Below are 19981 nucleotides of genomic sequence, written 5' to 3' on the forward strand. Positions count from 1 at the left end.
TTTAATATCAGAAACTAGTACCGTGGTGTCCTGTTTTACTTGCATATTGAATTGTTGCTGACTGAATCAGTCACATTTGTATACCAAAAACTAGTTAACACTTTGATTGCCTAAGGCTAAATTCATGATATACCATCCGTTGCCAGCTCTATTTAACATGGAGAAGTTCCCCTTCTTTGCAGGGCTATAACTTTTTAAATTCTATTGCTAGATTGCCATTATTAGGGCCCATTCAAGGTCCTATATGTATTGTTCATGGTGTAGCAACGTTAAACTTTTTCATTCACATATTCATACTAAAATATGATCTAAAGTATAAGTATGTTTTCATCTCTTTCTGCAGCTTTCTCCAGAACGTGATTTATAGCCCCAAATGCATTATATTGATGATGAAATACAGTTTGATAGCAATCGGCGCGATATAAAAAATTCCAACTGGACGTACTTCTGGAAGTTACTACACGTCATCTGATGTTGACCGGATGGGCGAGGGGGCGTTTATAATTCCGTGGGCAGCGTTATACCATTCATCTAATGTGGGTCATATGTTCATCAGATCAGTTATCGAACACGGTAATATTACACGCTAAAACTCACCCCAGTCTCCTCGGGCCGTTGGGCGATCAGCGTGGGGTAGACAGTTTTCCATTATGGGATGTCGAAATACCCGGTCCATTTCCAGGTTGTATAATAGTATATACGTCCAAATCATGTTGTTTATCGAGTTATTGGCAACGGATCGCTATGTATTGTGTCGAGCTCGAGTCCCGGGACCTATACCGAGTGCCCGGAAGTAATATGGGTGATCACCACTTCATCCACATGACTTCCTGTTGGGCGATCTGCCGATCGGCCACCAGATGGCGCTCTTGAACCGCTAGAGGATTGAGAGGAGATCAGAACTGTGTGTGAAGGCTGCAGAGGGGAAATATGATTCCGATCACAGATTTTTGAAATATTGATATCAAAGACGAGTTACGGCGTCCTAGGCAACTTGAGCATGGCTAGGAAAGACGCCTAAACACGTTTCCGGCACTTAAAGTGTTAACTGAAATTAATTAGAAATTAGAAAAAAAATTAGTGGTTAAAATGTATATATTTTTTTATGATTCACTGAATCTTTGCCGAATCAACCCAAATGGAATCCTTGTCTGGGTGAGATCTTCACAGCCCTAGTAGGTTGCCTTCTTACTCGTCTCCAGGAAGCTTGTAAAGGTTGACCAGCCCCTTCAGATGTTTAGAGAACTCTTCAAAGTTCTTTTCCCTGGAAAGAATGCAAAAGCGGTTGAAATGAGTGTGGACTTTCTGTCCAGAAGCATGTGACAAGTTCCAACAGGCTTCTGAATCATATCACAGGATGAAAATAATGAAAATGTATCACAGATCACATATATATCATATAAAATAAATGGTGTGTCATTTTCTCTCACCTAAGATGCTGGATTAACTCAGGGCAACTCTGTGAATAATAAGATAAAAGATTAAATTAAGCCTTCCACGATACTGCAACATGCCTACTGTTGTGGGACAAATAGCAGGAGAAAGCAGAAGCCTGGCCTTTAATCTTTATTTTGTCTTTAATAATATTGATACAAAAATTTAACAGTATTTATCTAGGGATACACCGTTTTCACTGCAGATTAGAAGATACCTATTCTGAGTTATAAAACTTCATACCAATGCAATTGATTACTTTTATTGAAGAGAATAGACTTAGTTTTGGGTCACTCGACAAAAGGTTATTGAGATATACTTCATTATAGGCTACACATATAGTATTTAATATATTTAGGATTCTAGTGTCTCCAATACAAACACCAGTACTCAAGATACAAAATCCATATATCAAAATCGGAATATGTCCATCCTGGTCATTTTCAACTACAGAATATTTTTTGCGTATTATAGAATAGGTCAGAGAGAGTAAAGAAAACAGAAAAAGAAATATGTAATTATATTATATGATATACCATTGCCCAGGGGATCTTAAAGGGATAGTTCTGATTTTTGGAACCCTCGCCCTATTTCTTTCCTAAATTTCAGTGAGCCTCAAGTCAGCTTGTACAGACAGGGGCTTGACCCCATTGACATTGCAATGGTTGGTGGCCAACTGGCTAGAGCTAGTATGAGGAAGTATGAGGCACAGCATGAGTTGTGCTGAGAAAGGACCGCAGCAAATAGGAGCTAGGGTTCCAAACATCGCCACTATCCCATTAGCTCATTTCACTATCCATTAATTTGACCAGCTGTGACGAGTAGCTATTTTGATTAATCAAAATATATTCAAACATGATAAAAATAGGAAACATGATCTGAATCAAAGTATCTGACTTAGGCTCCTGGAATCTTGGAAGTTATTTTGAGGAAAACACTTGGGTCAAACAGAATCTGTTGTAAGAAGGTTTGCTACACAAACGTTTCAAAACAAATAAACCAGAGGCAGCCCGGAACTGACAGAATATCTGCTTCGCTTAATGCTCTTTTTTTATGCTTATAGATATGCCCCTCCTTCTAGAACAATACCAACCTACTGGTTAATTAAACAGGGTTTAAGGGTGTCGTGTTTTATTGAGTTGGCTCCAATACAACTCCACACTGCTGCCCAAGACCCCACTCCGGGTACGCCCTGGTATGGCACCTTAAAAAGGTTCATTGCAATCAAAATCACTTTAGAAACTCAGACTAGGCCTCTGTGTATTATGTTCAGACATAGACTGAATTGAACCCATACAGCCAGCGGGCCCAAAACAAACGGATAGGGTCTGGGTATAAAGGTCAAGCTGCACTGTTGCGTTAGTGGTACTGACCGCTGGGTTCTCCCCGTGATGGGCCACCTTGACGTCCACTAGCTGCCCACCGCTGTCCAGCTGCACCTCCACATAGAACATGTCTGAGGTGATGTAGCACTCCGTCCCCGAGGGACTCAGGTGGGAACGCAGCCTGGCAGAGAAACGGAGTGAGAAAAGGAGACACAATAAATATCACCCGGCCCGCCGTTATTAAAATGTACTGTATGTCACGGGACCATTTGAAGGCCATTTTTATTCAACGTCACCAGCTGTCACTCTCCACCAAAACAAATACCAGTAGTTATTTTCACGCAGTAATCTGAATCAGGCTTCAGATCAATTCACTTTCATAACATAACAAATCATTCAGTGGATGCCTTTTATCTAGAGATGTTCCGATACCATTTTTTCCTTTCCGATCCGATTCCGATACCTAAGCTTTGGGTATCGGCCGATACCGATACTTATCCGATACCAGTGCATACATAAAAAAAAAAAAAAAAAAAAGATATTATATAAATTTTTTATAAATATAATATATTTTTTTTTTTAACAAATACTGTTTTATATATACTGTTTTTTAGTCATAACTAGAAAGTAATGGTATTTATTCAACAACAGGTGATTGTATAGATTTGTATTAGTATCATTAATCAATGAGTATGGGGCTTCAGCACTGCAGATATACCCTACTCCAATGATCCACACGGACATTATACGTTGCTGCACTCGCTACCCACTGGCTCTGCAGATATACCCTACTCAGTCTGTCTACAAGGCTCCGTTCAGTAGCAGTCGGATCTTTTGTGATTTTTGCACAATAAATATTCAACATTCTCTTTTGAGACTCCGCCTCAGACTCTTATCATTTGGCACTAAAAGCTAAACATTGTCGCCGATATGGCTGTCCGCAACATGTCATTAATTGTGTACGCGACGTGCAATTGTGCAATGACGACGTTACGTTAGCTAGCATGAGCTACCGGTATATGGGAAGACCATAGAAGACTGTAACGTTACTGGTGACATTGTGATTTAACTTGGAATACTCCTTTGCCAACTTGCTGTACTTTGCTTGCAGGTCTGCAGCCATTATTGCTGGATTATATGAATAGCCCCAACTTTAGCCAAGGTAATGTTAAAGCTAGCTTTCGGTTAGCCGTTCAATGCTAATAACACCAGCCACCAAGCGAACCCATGAGCTCGCCGTCAACACCGCTCTGTCGGGACGATGACATTTAAGAAAGTATCTGCTGTTAAAATGACAAATGGCATTGACACTTTAATCGATTAAGCACACGTTTGTTTTATAATGCTTACTCAACAGACCACAGTGTTGTTGATAAATTACGTCATATGGTATCGGAGCGCAGCATTAGAGGGTACTCGCCGATACCGATACCAGCATTTTAGCCAGTATCGGCGGCTTTTCCGATACCAGTATCGGTATCGGAACAACTCTACTTTTATCCGCCACTTTACATTATCATGCAGTTCAATGCGATGAACAGCAATTGGGGCTATTTATCTGTGATTTTGCCTATGACAAATATGTTAATATATTGATGTTCCATCCAAATGGGCGTGATATGCATTTTCTTATCTCCCAGGCCCTGAATTGAATGACCCGATGATGAGACAGGCACTGGTGAAAACCAGTGGGAGGACGACAAGCAGAGCACTCACATGTTCTGTCGAGCGATGGATTCTAGCCGGTCTGTCATGGAGGGGAGGGAGGACACTGGAGAGGACAGGAGACAGACAGAGAAATGGGGATGATAAAACCCTGTGTTACCCCATACAATCAACAAACACATCATTCTTTTTTTTATATACATTTCTGAATCACTATTCCTATTGTTTTGAATCACTATTCCTATGGTTTTTTTAAATCACTATTGGCCCGGTACCGGGCCGAGATCTATTTAACATCGCACAAATAGATCATTACAGTCCGTATTAAACTGTTAAGCCCTAGCCATATTTTCTGAATTTTCCTAAAAGAACATACCCAAGTAAATGGAAGATTGCTCCACTTCCACAAGTCCTTTTGCATGTTCATGGTATCTAGGGACATCTATGGACCTCAGGGAATGTATTCCCAGTGTCAGAAATATTGTGTCTGTTACAGTCTATTTTTATAACTTATTATCCTTTTTATAATGATTTTTTTTTACCTAGCACACTCTCAGGAGCAAAACAGAAAGAAGCATTTCATACAAAAGTATCCTGTATTTCTGTATGACAACTAATAAAGAAACATGAGAACTTGAAACTATGCTTGAGTAAATTGTAGAGGAGAATATAGATTATTAGTATTACGGTAGTAGTTTTTTTCTCCTCCATCTTTGACAGAAACCATGTTTGACATGTTTACAATGACCAAAAGCGAAATGATGCCAATGAGCTCATTCAGCTACTTCTTGAGATCAAATATAGTAAGTATAATACATGCAAGTATAATAAATGGCTTTATTGGATCAAGTGAGGCATCATTTGAAAAGCCAGAATCTCCTCTATTCTAATACCATAGTTAGATATGGATGTAGTACCCCAGGCACCCGGTAGAGAGCAGCAAAGACTGTGAATGAAATCTACTAGTGTAGGTACAGTTACTTTTGTATAATGGCTATAGCCGTGCCAAAAATCACTGGATTGAGTCACGTTTTTCTCTCCAGACGTTCACGGTAAGATAAAGAAACAATATACGTTGTATTTTATGGCAATAACGTTGAGGTATGTTTGACCCGTGAGATATAAACACGATATTCACGTCAATGCTTGAATGTGAGGAACTAAATTGTAAAGCGCTTTGGATAAAAGTGCTATATAAAATGCACCATTTACCATTTATTTTACCTATATGATAGATGATTTTATCGCTTTTTGGTCGATGTTTGGTGTTAAGTCGATGAAGGCATTTCTAAATCGATGATTTGTTTGATGATAATGTTGCATCGGTTCATTCATTGAAAATTATAGAAACTAAATATTCTAAAATAAATATAAATACTTTATTCTACATCTCGGAGCCACTTCCGGTGCCCCGGAACCCCGTTGCGTGCCACCACCCACTTCAATGATAGAGCTCACATATTTGCGAACGCATAAACTATATCTTAAATTATGGCTATGTGTATAATATGGCCGTCGCTTATCAATGACTTGTTTGCAGGCAACATTGTCGAAACGGAATTATTTTTTTATTATTATAATTATTATTTATTTTATTTATTTTCCCAATCGGTTCATTTCCGTTTTATACCATTTTGAAAAACACTAGTTTCTTGAAAGTTCCAGAAAATTTCAGAAGATTCTGTGATAATCGCCCTTTACTGAAATACACAAAACACGTTGTCATTTTTCGGCCTATTTATGAATCGTTTTCAAATAAACGCTAGATTATCGATAGTATATGTGTATTTATGCACGCTATAGAAGCGGGCTGAAAAATCGATTATATTATTTCCTGATCGCACACACACACACGCTGATATATAGGTGAAAATAGCTCTGATTATCCCAAATCTGGTCAAATAGATTCCTTACCTCAGATCAGATGTTCTCCAAAAAGATTATTCCAATTCCTGATCGCCATTCCAAATATCGATCGCGTTTATTGATCCAACGCTGGGTACTGGAAACACACATTTTCCGCTGTTCTGATGGTGGGCGATGACTCCAGTAGGCTCGGATTACATGTCTGACAAGTAAAATGTGGAAGCAGGACTTTTCTTTCTCCATGCGTTTTATTCAATCCAATCCAAAGGGGTGCAGTACCATCCGGAGAGACGATAGGGGGCGCTATTTTCCCTGTTCGAGTTCAGACAGATCCCCACTGGTAACATGAGGCTAGATTGATGAAAAATTTATGGAAATCGATAATAAAAAAAAAATAACGATCAAAAACAAGATCTCTCGTCTCTCTGGCACTCAACGGTTGGCATGAACTAACGAGAAATCTCATCGTTGGCACTCAAAGTGTTAACATAGACCCACTACCAAAACGAATCCCATACCAGAACCCTAGAGATCCCTTTCCAAGGTTTTCATTTATTTAATAATTTTTTACTACATGTCAACATGTCCTTTAGTATGTTCTGTCACTTCTGTCACTCACTGAAAATATATTTGCAAAAGGACGGCAATTAAAGGAAAGAAAGCATTTTTACTTGCTTACTTTCTTCCATTGAACAGACTATTGAGTTAGTTGAGAACCTACGATCATTAGTGGAGACTGATTATCCAGGTCCTCTCACCTTTTAGTGCTCTCTGCAGCGTCTCCAGGCAGGTGAGCAGGAGCTGGTGGCCTGCGGTGTTCATCACACCACGTTTCTCCTGGAGATGCAGGGAGAGAAAAGCAGGGAGCGACAGTTAAGAGGATAGTTGAAGAGGTACATAAAGAGGATGAGGATCATACAACTCTGTATTAACACTGAGTGCCACGGACGTGTTGTCGTTAGTTCATGCCGACTGTTGAATGCCACCAACGCTATATAGCGCTTGTTTGTCGTATTTTTTTTTATTAGCGATTTGAATTCATATTTCATCAATCAAGCCTCACGCTAGTGCTGCAGACTCTCTCTGAGCTCCATTGGGAAAATACCACCCCCTATCATCTCTCCGGATGGTACTGCACCCCATTGGATTAGACTGATGGGGGGGGGGGGGGTCCAGCTCCTCATTTTACTTCTCCGGCGAGGCATCTGAAGAGACCGAAGTGATTGCAGAGCCGCAGAACAGCGTGGAATACATATTTACAGTACCAGGCGCTGAATCAATAAACGCGATCGATATTTGGAATGGCGATCAGGAATTGGAATAATCTTTTTGGAGAACATCTGATCTGAGGTAAGCAATTTATTTGACCAGTCTTGGGGTAATCAGAGCTATTGTGTGTGTGTGTGTGTGCGATCAGGAAATGAGAATATATTCTTCAGATCGCTTCTCTAGCGTGCATAAATACACATATACTATCGATAATCTAGCGTTTATTTGAAACAGATTCATAAATAGGCCCAAAAATTACGTTTGTGTATTCCAGAATATTCCAGTAAATGCCGTTTATCACGGAATCTATATATTTTCCTGAAACTTTAAAAAAAACAAGGGCTTTTCAAAATGCTATAAAACGGAAATGAACCGATTAAAAAACAATCCGTTTCGACAATGTTGACTGCAAACAAGTCATTGATAAGCGACGGGCAGATTAGACACATACCATAATTTAAGACAGAGATTATGCGTTCACAACGCTATCATTGAAGTGGGTGATGGCATTCAACCATGTTTTACCATGTTAACAAGTGGCAACCAAAGTCTTAACAATTCTACCAATTTGATACTTTAAATTTTTTTTAAAGGCTGCATGAAATCAAAATAGATGTTTGTGATTTAATCACATACTGTATGGCGCTGATCATCACCTATATGCCGTATCTGTCCCAACAATGACAAACATGTGTTTTGTTGGTATTTGTTGTTTGTTTGTTGTTTGTTGTTGGTATTTGTTGGTATTGCCATTTTAGAATTTATCATTTCCTGGAAAGAAATGTTTAATGTTGATGACTCATCCTGCACATGGGGTATACAAAATTTGCGTCCTATGAAATGCTTTCTACAATAGGCTACAGGAAAGATGAATGAAATAGTGTCAAACCATTTATCTCTACTGCAAAAAGTAACCTTCAGTTTCCAAAAAGAAGGACTCAGTTTTGTCATGTTTTAATGTTTCATTACTTGTTTGAAGGATGTCTTATCCAATGCTTAACTGTTTTGTGTATGTGAACGTAAAAAGATTAGCACAATACTCCGGGAGGTATATAGTTAAATAAAAACAGATTTGGTGGTCTCTAAACTAGTTTGCTAGTTAGTCAAGCTTTCTAATCAAGTAGGGCCCATTTGATTCGATTTGGTAGTTTATAGCAAAACATTTTAGTGATTGAAAGAATGGAAAATTAAGCACTGTATATGCCAATCAAAGTCCCTACCTAGCTTCCTGTTTTTACAGGAAATAAGCCATTTCATGGGGCCTATAAAGTGTAGAAGGAATACAAGACAGTGTCAGTAGTAGTCTTGCGGAGTGGTTTGTGACCATGACCAAATTAAGTTTTTTGGTAGTTCGGCACAGCTAAAATAAAACATTTCTAGGCCGCTCAGGATCGACTCCTATGATCCGTTGGCCAACCACTTGAGCAGACCATCCAAAACCATCAATAGCATGATGTTGAGACTGGCCAAGAAGATTTCATCTGTCTCTAGCCACGTTGTAAATAGCAGCATGTTGAGACTGGCCAATATCAAATCAAATCAAATGTATTTGTAAGGCCCGACAACACATTTTAATGTCCCCATGGGCCGGACACGTCTTCTTTAAACAAGTCAAGAAGAAACATCACAATAAATCAAGAACAAAACAAAAACACCATGAAGTCCAAAACATTTCAAATAAATGAATGCAACACTCCCAGACCATACCCCACGCGAAGGTAAGGAAAAACTCATTAAAACCTAGCAATAGGAAAAAATGCACCACAGGCAATGTGGAGGAGAGAAAGGGCCGTTCAAGGGTGGATCTCCCTTCTTAGATGTCGGTGATAGTAGTGTTGCAATAAAACACGGACATGGACATATACGTGTAATGAAACACAAATAAGTGCATGCAATAAACAGGCCTTTGGGTAATGTTTGAGCTTCTCCTCCAGGTATAAAATGTCTTTTGTTTTTTTTCTTTCTCTGTGATGCATTGTTTTTGTTCCGTCTCTTATCTCTTGAATGGTTCTTGCTTTTTATTTTATTTAATTTCTGCTGTATGTAAAGCACTTTGTGAGTTGTCTCTGTGAAAAGTGCTATATAAATAAACTTTACTTACTTACTTACTTACTTACTTACTTACTTACTTACTTACTTACTTACTTACTTACTTACTTACTTACTTACTTACTTACTTACTTACATGCAATAGCAACTTGGGTATATAAGAACATTTTGAAAAGAAGACGCTTTACGCTCCCAATGCAAAGAAAGTGACATTTAAAAAACACCATTTATTTTTCTTCCATGAAGCTGCTGCCATCTTTAGCGTAACGGATTTCTCCATTCAAAACTACTGCAGGGCTCGGTCTCCTCCTCATTGCATAAAGCGTCTCTGGCTACACCTCACCATGGCCTGTCGCACCACCTTGCTGGTCTCCTGCCAGGGCCGCGAGGCGTTGTGCTTGGAGTGGAGCTTCTCCAGCAGGGCTGCCACCTTGCTCTGCCTCTCCGCTTCTGAAAGCACAGGGCACACCAGGTGTTAAGGAACACGCCAACATTATCGGAAATACGCTTACCGTCTTCTCAGAGTCAGACAAGAAGATAATAAGATAGTACCAATTCCCTCAATTTCCTGTGCGTTCAGTAGAAAGCTATCGTGCTGCAAGCTAGCCTAGCACAGCACAAATTAATGAAAGCCGATATGGACCACTAGCCAAGCTTAAGACTCCGGGTCAGGAGAGGTGTTTTTGGCCAACAACTAGGTGGTCCGTATCCGCTTCTATTTATTTGTGCTAAGCTAGGCTAGCTTGCAGCCGGATAGCTTTATACTGAACGCACAAAGGAAATTGGCATCCGTCTTCTTGTCTGACTCTGGGGAACACAGTAAGCACATTTCCCATAATGTTGGCATGTTCCTTTAAGACAAAAAGGAAGTAATCATGTTGTCGTTATTAATAATCTGTTGATTCCTTTCAGTCTCACTTCACTACAACTCAAGACATTTGTATTCTGTGAGCTATTAATTAGCCCAAGTGTCAAATCGAAGGCCTGTGGGTCTGTGCAGTGAACTGATATGTTCATATAGTATTAAGGAATAGTATATGGATGTAATTTAACCTTTATTAACTCAGGAGAACTAGGACTGTTCCCATTATCTTTTTTTGGGCCACAAAACTTCAGTAATTATTATCAAATAATGAAAGCTTCAGTAGTATCAGTAATTATCATCAAATAATTAGGGGTGGGACGATACATCGATCCAGATCAATATATCGATCTATTATCAATAATCAAATAGGATCAATGCAACGTAAAAAGATAGATTCATATTGCGATCCGGCGACGGCGACGTCATATCCGCCCTGCGCCCAGTATTGTGAAACTGTGTAGCTCTGTACAGCAGAGCAGCGCTAGGGAGCGTCTATTTTGCGACCCCGATATAAGTCTGTGCAGTTTTCCCCCCGCAACGGGTCAAATGCATCCAACATGCTTTGCATCGTCGCCATACTTTTATGCCCACGTCGCGTGGGCAGACCTAAATTAACGTTACATTAGCTGCTTAAGCTAACTAAGCTAAGAGAGAGAGAAACGGAGAGAGGAGAGGGGAAGGAGGAGGGGCGGGGGCATTCTGTCTGTGTGTGTGTGTGCGCGTGTACGTTTGAAAATACCAGATGAAGTCAGGAGTATTATTATATTGATATTATTTACTGAGGATGGACAGATAATGTTGATATTTAAACATGAATACATAATAAATGTATTCATGATCATCATGCAACATAAAACAATTGTAGGAACGGTTTGGGAGGGGAAGGGGTTTTAGCTTGCGTGTTGTGAGTTCCAAAACATTTTACTTAAAGTTTAAAGCTCAATATATAAAAACATGGCACTTTACAGTGAACAGGAGGTCTATTTGTATTAAAAACAATAGATTGTTTTTCATTTAAATGTCTGGAAGAGCTAAAAAATAAAAACGTCAATTGATATTTCCGTAGCCTTTTTTTTGTTGATCTAAATGTGCCTGATTGTGTTAAATGGGCACATAATATCGTCTCATATCGATCGCAGGCACCTGAATCGAATCGTATCGTGGCAGACTGTGTGATATCGGCAAATATCGTATCGTTGTCCAAAGAATTGATATCGTATCGTACAGGGGAGGAAATTAGGCCACTTTACTGGCCAAATGCTGGTATTTTTTACGTTTGGCTGGTAAAAAAAATCAGATACCCGCCAGTTGGCTGGTAAGCCAAAAAGTTTGTTTCCTCCCCTGCTGGCGAGTATACAAAAAAATAAAACATTCTGCAATCACTGCACTGGCAAACGGTGCGCGTCTTCTGAGTGTTCGCTTTAGTTGACAGTGCCACGAGAGCACTGCACAAGACCACCCGCGGACATATAATGTTTAATAAACGTTTGTGCAGTACTGGCCAACCCGCGGACATATAATAATAAAAGTCCCGCGGTACTAGGCTAGCCATCAGGAGCACTCGCAAACAGATAACGTTAAACACAGCAGAAGATGGAAAACAGACAGACTGACCAACGGGGAACTGCATCCAACCCTAGTACAACCCTCGAGTATAAGTTACTAAGGACACATTTAAATCACAGAGGTGTAATGTTAGTCTACTGGAACTGTATACAGTGGTTAGCTTCTAGTTAGCGTTTTAGCTATAGCTGCTTGCTAGCTAACGTTAGCCCCGTGTGCTCAAATCAGCCAGCTAGGTGTATCGGTTATGACTATAATGTTTCCAAAAAAGCACCGGACTACGACGTAAGGTTAGACATTTTATTTCATGCTCAAAAGCCCCTGGCTTGCACATCGCAGTCACGAAAGGGGCTAGCTCAACCAGTGCACTGTGCACAACAGCACACCAACCCAACTGACGTTACCACAACACTTGACGGTACTTCACAGCACTGTCGTAAGACCACCGTGCTGTCTTAAAGGCACAGTGTGCCTACCCAGATGCATACACAACATTGACACGGCTTGACATACAAAGAAGTAATTATCACAATTAGCGAATTTTTTTGTCTGGTAAAAAATCTGTTTGGCTGGTAAAAAAAATCAGATACTCGCCAGTTGGCTGGTAAGCCAAAAAGTTAGTTTCCTCCCCTGGTATCGTATCGTGATGAAACTGGTGATTCCCACCCCTACAAATAATGAAAACTTCAATAGTAGTAGTAGTAGTTTATTGTCACGTATAAGGTACATTAGTGTGATGCTTGGTTCATACACATACAGCTCATTATAGTAATATTCCACAATTATTACAGTTGGTAGTAATAATGGCTCACATAAATTCACACCAACATGCGCTTTTGTTGATACATGCAGGACTAAGTCTTGAGACAGACGTACCGTACTTTTCGCACTATAAGCCGCACCTGACTATAAGCCGCAGCAGCTAAATTGAATGATGTGTACATATATAAGCCGCACTGGACTATAAGCCGCATGTGTTTTAATGTTTAATTACCATATGTAAGGAGTGGAGCCTGCGGCTTAATTTGACTCAACACGGGAAACCTCACCCGGCCCGGACACGGAAAGGATTGACAGATTGATGCTCTTTCTCGATTCTGTGAGTGGTGGTGCATGGCCGTTCTTATATTGAGCTTTAACTTCCCACCTCTACAGAGAATGACTCCCATTGGGACACAATACTGTCGGACAAATAACATTAACTCATTTACAGTTGTATTAAGTTTAGCAAATAAGGGAACACATTTCAATGCAGTAAAAAAAGCAATATTTCGATTTTCGGGTTTTGTCCACATATAAGCCGCACCGTTATATAAGCCGCAGGGTCGAAAAATGGGGAAAAAAGAAATTTTCACCAGACAGGAAATCCAGACAAGAAATCTAAACATTAAAGACCATACATAAATGAAGTTGTGTGTAATAAAGTGGAATGACATAGGAAAAAAGTATTGAACACACTAACTGAAATTAATTCAATACAGTGGAGAAGCCTTTGTTTGTAATGACAGCTCCAAGGATGCTTTCTGTATGATGTAACTAATCACCCGCAGTATTCAGGTGTGATTTTGGCCCATTCCTCTACACAGATTGTCTTTAAATCTTGAAGATTGCGGAGGGGCCTCTTGTGAATCTGGATCTTCAGATGCTTCCACAAATGTTCAATTGGGTTTAAGTCAGGTGATTGACTGGGCCATTCCAACAAGTTGATTTTCTTTCTCTGAAATCAACTAGGGATGGGAATTGATAGGATTTTATCGATACGATTCCATTATCGATTCTGCTTATCGATTCGATTCTTTATCGATTCCCTTATCGATACCTGATCAATTTATAATTTAAATAAATAAATTGGAAATGCAACAGAACTACATTTAGTCATTTAGCTGACGCTTTTATCCAAAGCGACTTACAAGTTCTGTACGACAAGCCATCAGGAAGGGCACAACTCTATCAGCTGAGCAACAATGTTCATCAAAGTGTTGAGTGCTACAGTGTAGGTTAGTTTATTAGGACAAGTGCATGACAGTACGGTTAGTTAGGGTTAGATATATATTTTTTTATTCAGATAATGGTTGAAGAAGTGCGTCTTTAGTCGACGGCGAAAGATTGGACGTGATTCGGCTGTCCTAACTGGGGTGGGTAGTTCATTTCACCATTGTGGGGCAAGGACTGAGAATAGGCGACTTCTCTTTGATGACCCTCCCGGAGCTCGGATAGGAGTAGGTCTGAGGCGGCCAGAAGATGCAGAGCGTCGGGGTCTAAGCTGGTTAGAATAACAACATGCAACTTGACATTTCTGATTGTCATTTATTGTTGAGCCCCCATGTCAGAAAAATACAAAAACTGTAAAAAATAAAACATTAACTATAGCCTACACTTAAATAAAATAATGTATTTGAGATTCTCTTAAAATGTATTTATTTTTTTATTCTTAAACTAATTTAATCTATTGAATAACAGGTTGTTATTCCTCTGACTTCTGTCACACACACACACACACACACACACACACACACACACACACACACACACACACACACACACACACACACACACACACACACACACACACACACACACACACACACACACACACACACACACACACACACACACACACACACACACACACACACACACACACACACACACACACACACACACACACACACACACACACACACACACACACACACACACACACACACACACACACACACACACACACACACACAGAGAGAGAGAGAGAGAGAGAGAGAGAGAGAGAGAGCTCCCCGGGCCCCTGTCCTTTATGTATTGGCTTGTGTTGCTACACGGACACATTTGTATGTTGCACCACTGTACTTCCTGGTTTACACTTTACAGACTTGTAAACAAGCACTCGCGTCTCTCATTATATGTGAACTAAAGAGTACAAGGTTTACACAACAGCCCCCACCTGCTGTTTTATTGTATTTGTACCTGTACTATCCGCTGTCAGCTGTTTATCTCTCTTTGTGAGGTTGATTAAATAGCGTTAGCTCACGTTAGCTCACGTTAGCTCCGCGGCTAATTTTAGCTCACCCTAAACTAAATCAATGACAATGTTCTAAAGCATTCAAGTAGTTTTCACTGCACATAGAAGTAGCCAAACAGCGGGAGCATTTCGGGAGCATATTACCAAAACCCAGGCAATTTCGAGCCCTTAAGGAATCAAATAGAGTAACGTAACGTTATTGCGCAACTGTAGGCAGCGATAAGGGAATCGAAAGTCACAGGAGCCACACGGTTCCAGGCATCGGCCAATTAGGAACCGGTTCCCAATGGGAACCGGTTTTCGATTCCCATCCCTAAAATCAACTGCAAGTTTCCTTTGCTGTATGCTTTGGATTGTTGTCATGGTGGAAGGTCCACCCACGTGTCATCCTCAGCATCCTGGTGGATGGCAGCAGGTTCATCAAGAAGCTCTCTGTACATGGCTCCATTCATTGTTCTTTCAATGATATGAAGTCTGCCAGTACCAGGAGAGGAGAAGCAGCCCCACACCATGATACTTCCACCTCCAAACTTCACTGTTGGCAGTGTTATTCGGGTAATGTGCACTGCCATTTCTCCTCCAAACATGGTGTGTTGTGTGACAACCAGAAAGTAACATTTTGGTCTCATCTGACAAGAGTACATGCTCCCAGTAATTCACTGGCTTGTCCAAATGTTGTTAGGCAAACTTTAAACAAGCTTCAACATGTCTTTTTTTCAGTAGTGGAGTCTTGCGGGCTGAGCGCGCACAGAGGCCATGGCGGTGGAGTGCATTGCCTATGGTCCTTTCTGTCAGTTGTACCTGCTGCCTCCAAGTCTTTCTGGAGCTCTTTCCTAGTGGTCCATGGCTCTCTGGCTACTCTTCTAAGTATCCTTCTGACTCCCTGATCAGAAATGTTGCGAGGAGCACCTGTGCATGGCCGGTTGATGATGGAGTGATGTTGCTTCCACTTATGGATAATGCCCCCAATGGTGCTTAGTGGAAGATTCTGAAGTTGTGAAATACGTCTTTAGCCAATTCTATTTTCATGATTTGCAAGTGCAACAATCTGTTTGTGAAGGTCTTGAGAGCTCTTTGCTTTTACCCATCATTTGATGTTTCTTGTGTGGCACATTGGTAACAAAAAAAAACATTTTATAGTTCATCAATATATTCTAACCCAGTTGACATTATTAACACAGATAGAAGGTAGAGTTTAGAGCCATATGAAATCGGTTTTAATTTTTTCCAAATTCCATTTTATTTTTTTCCAAATTCCGTTTTTTCCGTTTTAATATTTCAGAATTCTGTATTTTGCTTTGTACGCTCATTTTACCATCAGAAATAGTGTCTAATAAGTGGGAATGAATAAATGTCCACAATTTAATAAGATATAACAGTCCATTTAATAGGGCTGTCTTAAATACTTCGATGGGCATGGGATTCGAATATAAAAATATAAATGATATATATATATTTTTTTGCAAAATCAACTCTGCCTCTCTTTGTTAATTACAACAAGCAATGCTGTTTGTTATTTAAGATGAGGTCGGACTCGGCACTGACAGATTTGTGTTCATTGTGCTGCTTTTATAAAGCCTCAAATGACGGCTTACAATATTTCATGAAAGCAAAGTGTTTTGTTTGTCTAAGATTTAAAAAGGTTTAAACTTTACAGCACTGACAAAGTTGAACAAAGTGCTGTACAAGTCCCACAACAACTTATTTCCCCCATTGTACTTCTCAAAGGTCAGGCTTATCAAAATAAATGGTTTGGTTCTGGTTGCCAACCGACCCTGCCTATTTAGGTGCGACCCAATTTATTTTATGAGTTTAAAAAATTTCCAATTTTTTTTTTTTTACAATAAAGTTTCATACAAATCTTAGTCAAACCTTTAGTATTATGGATATTAAACATGCTGGCAGAGTACATGCATCCATGTTGTCGTGAACATTTTAATTAACCCATTCTCCGCCGATGACGTGTTAACACGTCATTCTCCGCCATGCGTAATCTGCCAATGACGCCGTAAGGCGTCTTTCAGTAGGGGTGGGAATCACCAGTTTCATCATGATACGATATGATATCGATTCTTTGGACAACGATACGATATTTGCCGATATCACAAAGTCTCTCACGATACAATACGATACGATTAGATTCAGGTGCCTGCGATCGATATGAGATGATATCATATGCCCATTTAACACAATCAGTAACATTTAGATCAACAAAAAAAAGGTAATGAAAATATCATTTGACATTTGTATTTTTGAGCTCTTCCAGACATTTAAAGGAAAATCAATCTATTGTTTTTAATACAAATAGACCTCCTGTTCACTGTAAAGTGCCACGTTTTTATATATTGAGCTTTAAACTTTAAGCTACATTTTTTGGAACTCAAAACTCACAACCTCCCTCTCCCAAACCGTTCCTACAACAATTTGTTGACGTTGCATGATCATGTATAGGCCTACATTTATTATGTATTATATTGTTTATGTTTAAATAACATTTAAACATCAAACTCCTCTGACCTCATCTTGTCTTTCCAAAGACGCGCGCACACACACACACACACAGAAAGGGAGAATGCTATGCTGTAACATCTACACACACGGAGCTACTGCTGTTGTTCTTGGGCAGATATGAGACTCGCCACAGGATTTTCAAAATAAGAGTATCGATATGAATCGATCTTATTACATCGCATCGATCCGATTCGATTGTTGATAATTACATCGATGTATCGATCTGGATCGATGTATCGTCCCACCCCTACGTCTTTGAGATCAATATTTCATATTTTCGTCATGGTATTCACGTCACAGAGTCTTGGGTGATGCTGTGGGACTCGGCACAACTCTGCAACGCTTCAATACCGCCACCTGGTGGCCGATCGGCGAGTTGCCAAACAGGAAGTTGCCCAAACCGGAAGTGGTCCGTCCCCTATTTTCGTCCGGCCACTCTGTGATCGTCCCGGGGCTCAATATAGACACCGTCGATATGAATATTTGCCATAACTCAATAATCAACATGATTTGGTCGTGCATCGATCAACATCCCATAATAGCGATCTTTTTGCTCCACTCTCATCACCCAACACTACGAGGAGACTGGGGTGAGTTTCAGCGTTTTTCTTTACCATTTTCGATACAAACTGCTCTGATCAATATATCACCCATACTACATGAATCATTTAACGTCGGCCATTGAATTATAAACGACCCCCCCCCCCCCCCCCCCCCTCCGTTCACCCGCAGATGACCAGTCATGACGTTTAGGACCATGTACAGTTGAAATTTTTAATATAACGTTGATCGGTATTAAACTGCATTTGATCATCTAATTTATGCATAGACCTATATCTCACGTTCTAAGAAATACTGCAGGAAACGATAAAAACATATTTATACTCTAGACGGTAGGGGTGGACGGTATGGTCTAAAATTTATATCACGGTATAATTTGAAGCATAGACGGTAACGGTATATATCACGGTATCATCGTTTTTGATAAAAAAAAAATTTATTTTATATAATTTTTTTTTTTTTATAAAATATATATATTATATAATTAGACTTGTACTTGTATTATCTGCGAGACATCGCCACCACGCAACAAGCTCCACTGTCTGTGTGTACTCTAGTAGCCTCCAGCTACGGCCAGGTTTCCCCGGAGCTGCACCTGGACCTATACTCAGTAGCCTCGAGCAGAGCTACGGCCAGGATTCTCCGGCGCTGCACCTGGACCCTATTATATTGGAATAACGTTAGCAAGCCCTCAGCTCGAATACGCATCGAATCAGTGTTATAAGACATTGATATCAGGAGCTATCCGGCTAAGCCGGATATATAACGTTAATACAACGCCTCAGTGAATTATTTAGTTCAATGGGACATTTCGGTTTGAACGGTGAACTAACTCGCGTTAACGTGAGCTAACGGCTAACAGGTAGCACACACACGTCTCTCTCTACTAGACTTTGTGGAGCGTTTGTTGATGTCAGGAGCTATCGGTAGCTGGCCGACTAGATACCGTTCGGTTAGACAATGCCTCATCATGTATTAAACTAAAAGTGAATAGTTGACTGGGTCATTTTGTAACGGTAGCTAAGCTAACGTTAGCTCAGGGAGACGCCGCCGACAGCTGAGCTCCCGTGTCCCGTCCCACTAGACTACTAGATCCGTGTTTACATGCGTGGGGTAGGGGCTGGCAAATGCGAGTGAAATAGTCGCGCTGTGGTTACATGACGTCATTGGTATTTTAGAGCTGCACTACCGGTTTAGACGGTATAGTCAAAATCCATACCGTAGAGCAAATTCATACCGTTTATACCGTATACCGTTTATACCGTCCACCCCTACTAGACGGTATTTTAGTATGAATGTGTGAATGAAAAAGTAAAACGTTCCTACATCCTGAACGATAGATAATTGATGTTGAATGGGCCATAGTAATGTCAATTTAGCAATACAATTTAAAAAGTTATAGCCCTGCAAAGAAGGTGAACATCTCCATAGACAAATAGCGCTGGCGGAGGATGGTTTAGGATGGATATAAGCCCGGCAGAGAATGGGTTAAATAAAGAAATTCCCTATCCATAGTAGGGATGGGAATCGAAAACCGGTTCCCATTGGGAACCGGTTCCTAATTGGCCGATGCCTGGAACCGTGTGGCTCCTGTGACTTTCGATTCCCTTATCGCTGCCTACAGTTGCGCAATAACGTTACGTTACCATGTAGCCATGGCAGACTCTATTTGATTCCTTAAGGGCTCGAAATTGCCTGGGTTTTGGTAATATGCTCCCGAAATGCTCCCGCTGTTTGGCTACTTCTATGTGCAGTGAAAACTACTTGAATGCTTTAGAACATTGTCATTGATTTAGTTTAGGGTGAGCTAAAATTAGCCGCGGAGCTAACGTGAGCTAACGTGAGCTAACGCTATTT

At 40.2% G+C, this 19981-nt stretch overlaps 1 protein-coding gene across 1 annotated transcript in view; it reads right to left on the bottom strand.

Moving 5' to 3' along the window:
• med1 (mediator complex subunit 1) overlaps positions 1-19981 on the bottom strand; it is a 66710-nt gene that overhangs the window by 38630 nt on the left and 8099 nt on the right. Inside the window, exons 2-7 of the mRNA XM_084323875.1 lie at positions 9952-10058; positions 7049-7127; positions 4476-4530; positions 2808-2940; positions 1431-1459; positions 1193-1264 (exon numbers count right to left, since the gene is read on the bottom strand). Of these exons, the coding sequence (XP_084180001.1) occupies positions 1193-1264; positions 1431-1459; positions 2808-2940; positions 4476-4530; positions 7049-7127; positions 9952-10058 (475 nt within the window). The remainder of the gene's footprint in view (positions 1-1192; positions 1265-1430; positions 1460-2807; positions 2941-4475; positions 4531-7048; positions 7128-9951; positions 10059-19981) is intronic.

This window comes from Notolepis coatsorum, assembly GCF_963971535.1.
Source record: "Notolepis coatsorum genome assembly, chromosome: 10".
Classification (NCBI taxonomy): domain Eukaryota; kingdom Metazoa; phylum Chordata; class Actinopteri; order Aulopiformes; family Paralepididae; genus Notolepis; species Notolepis coatsorum.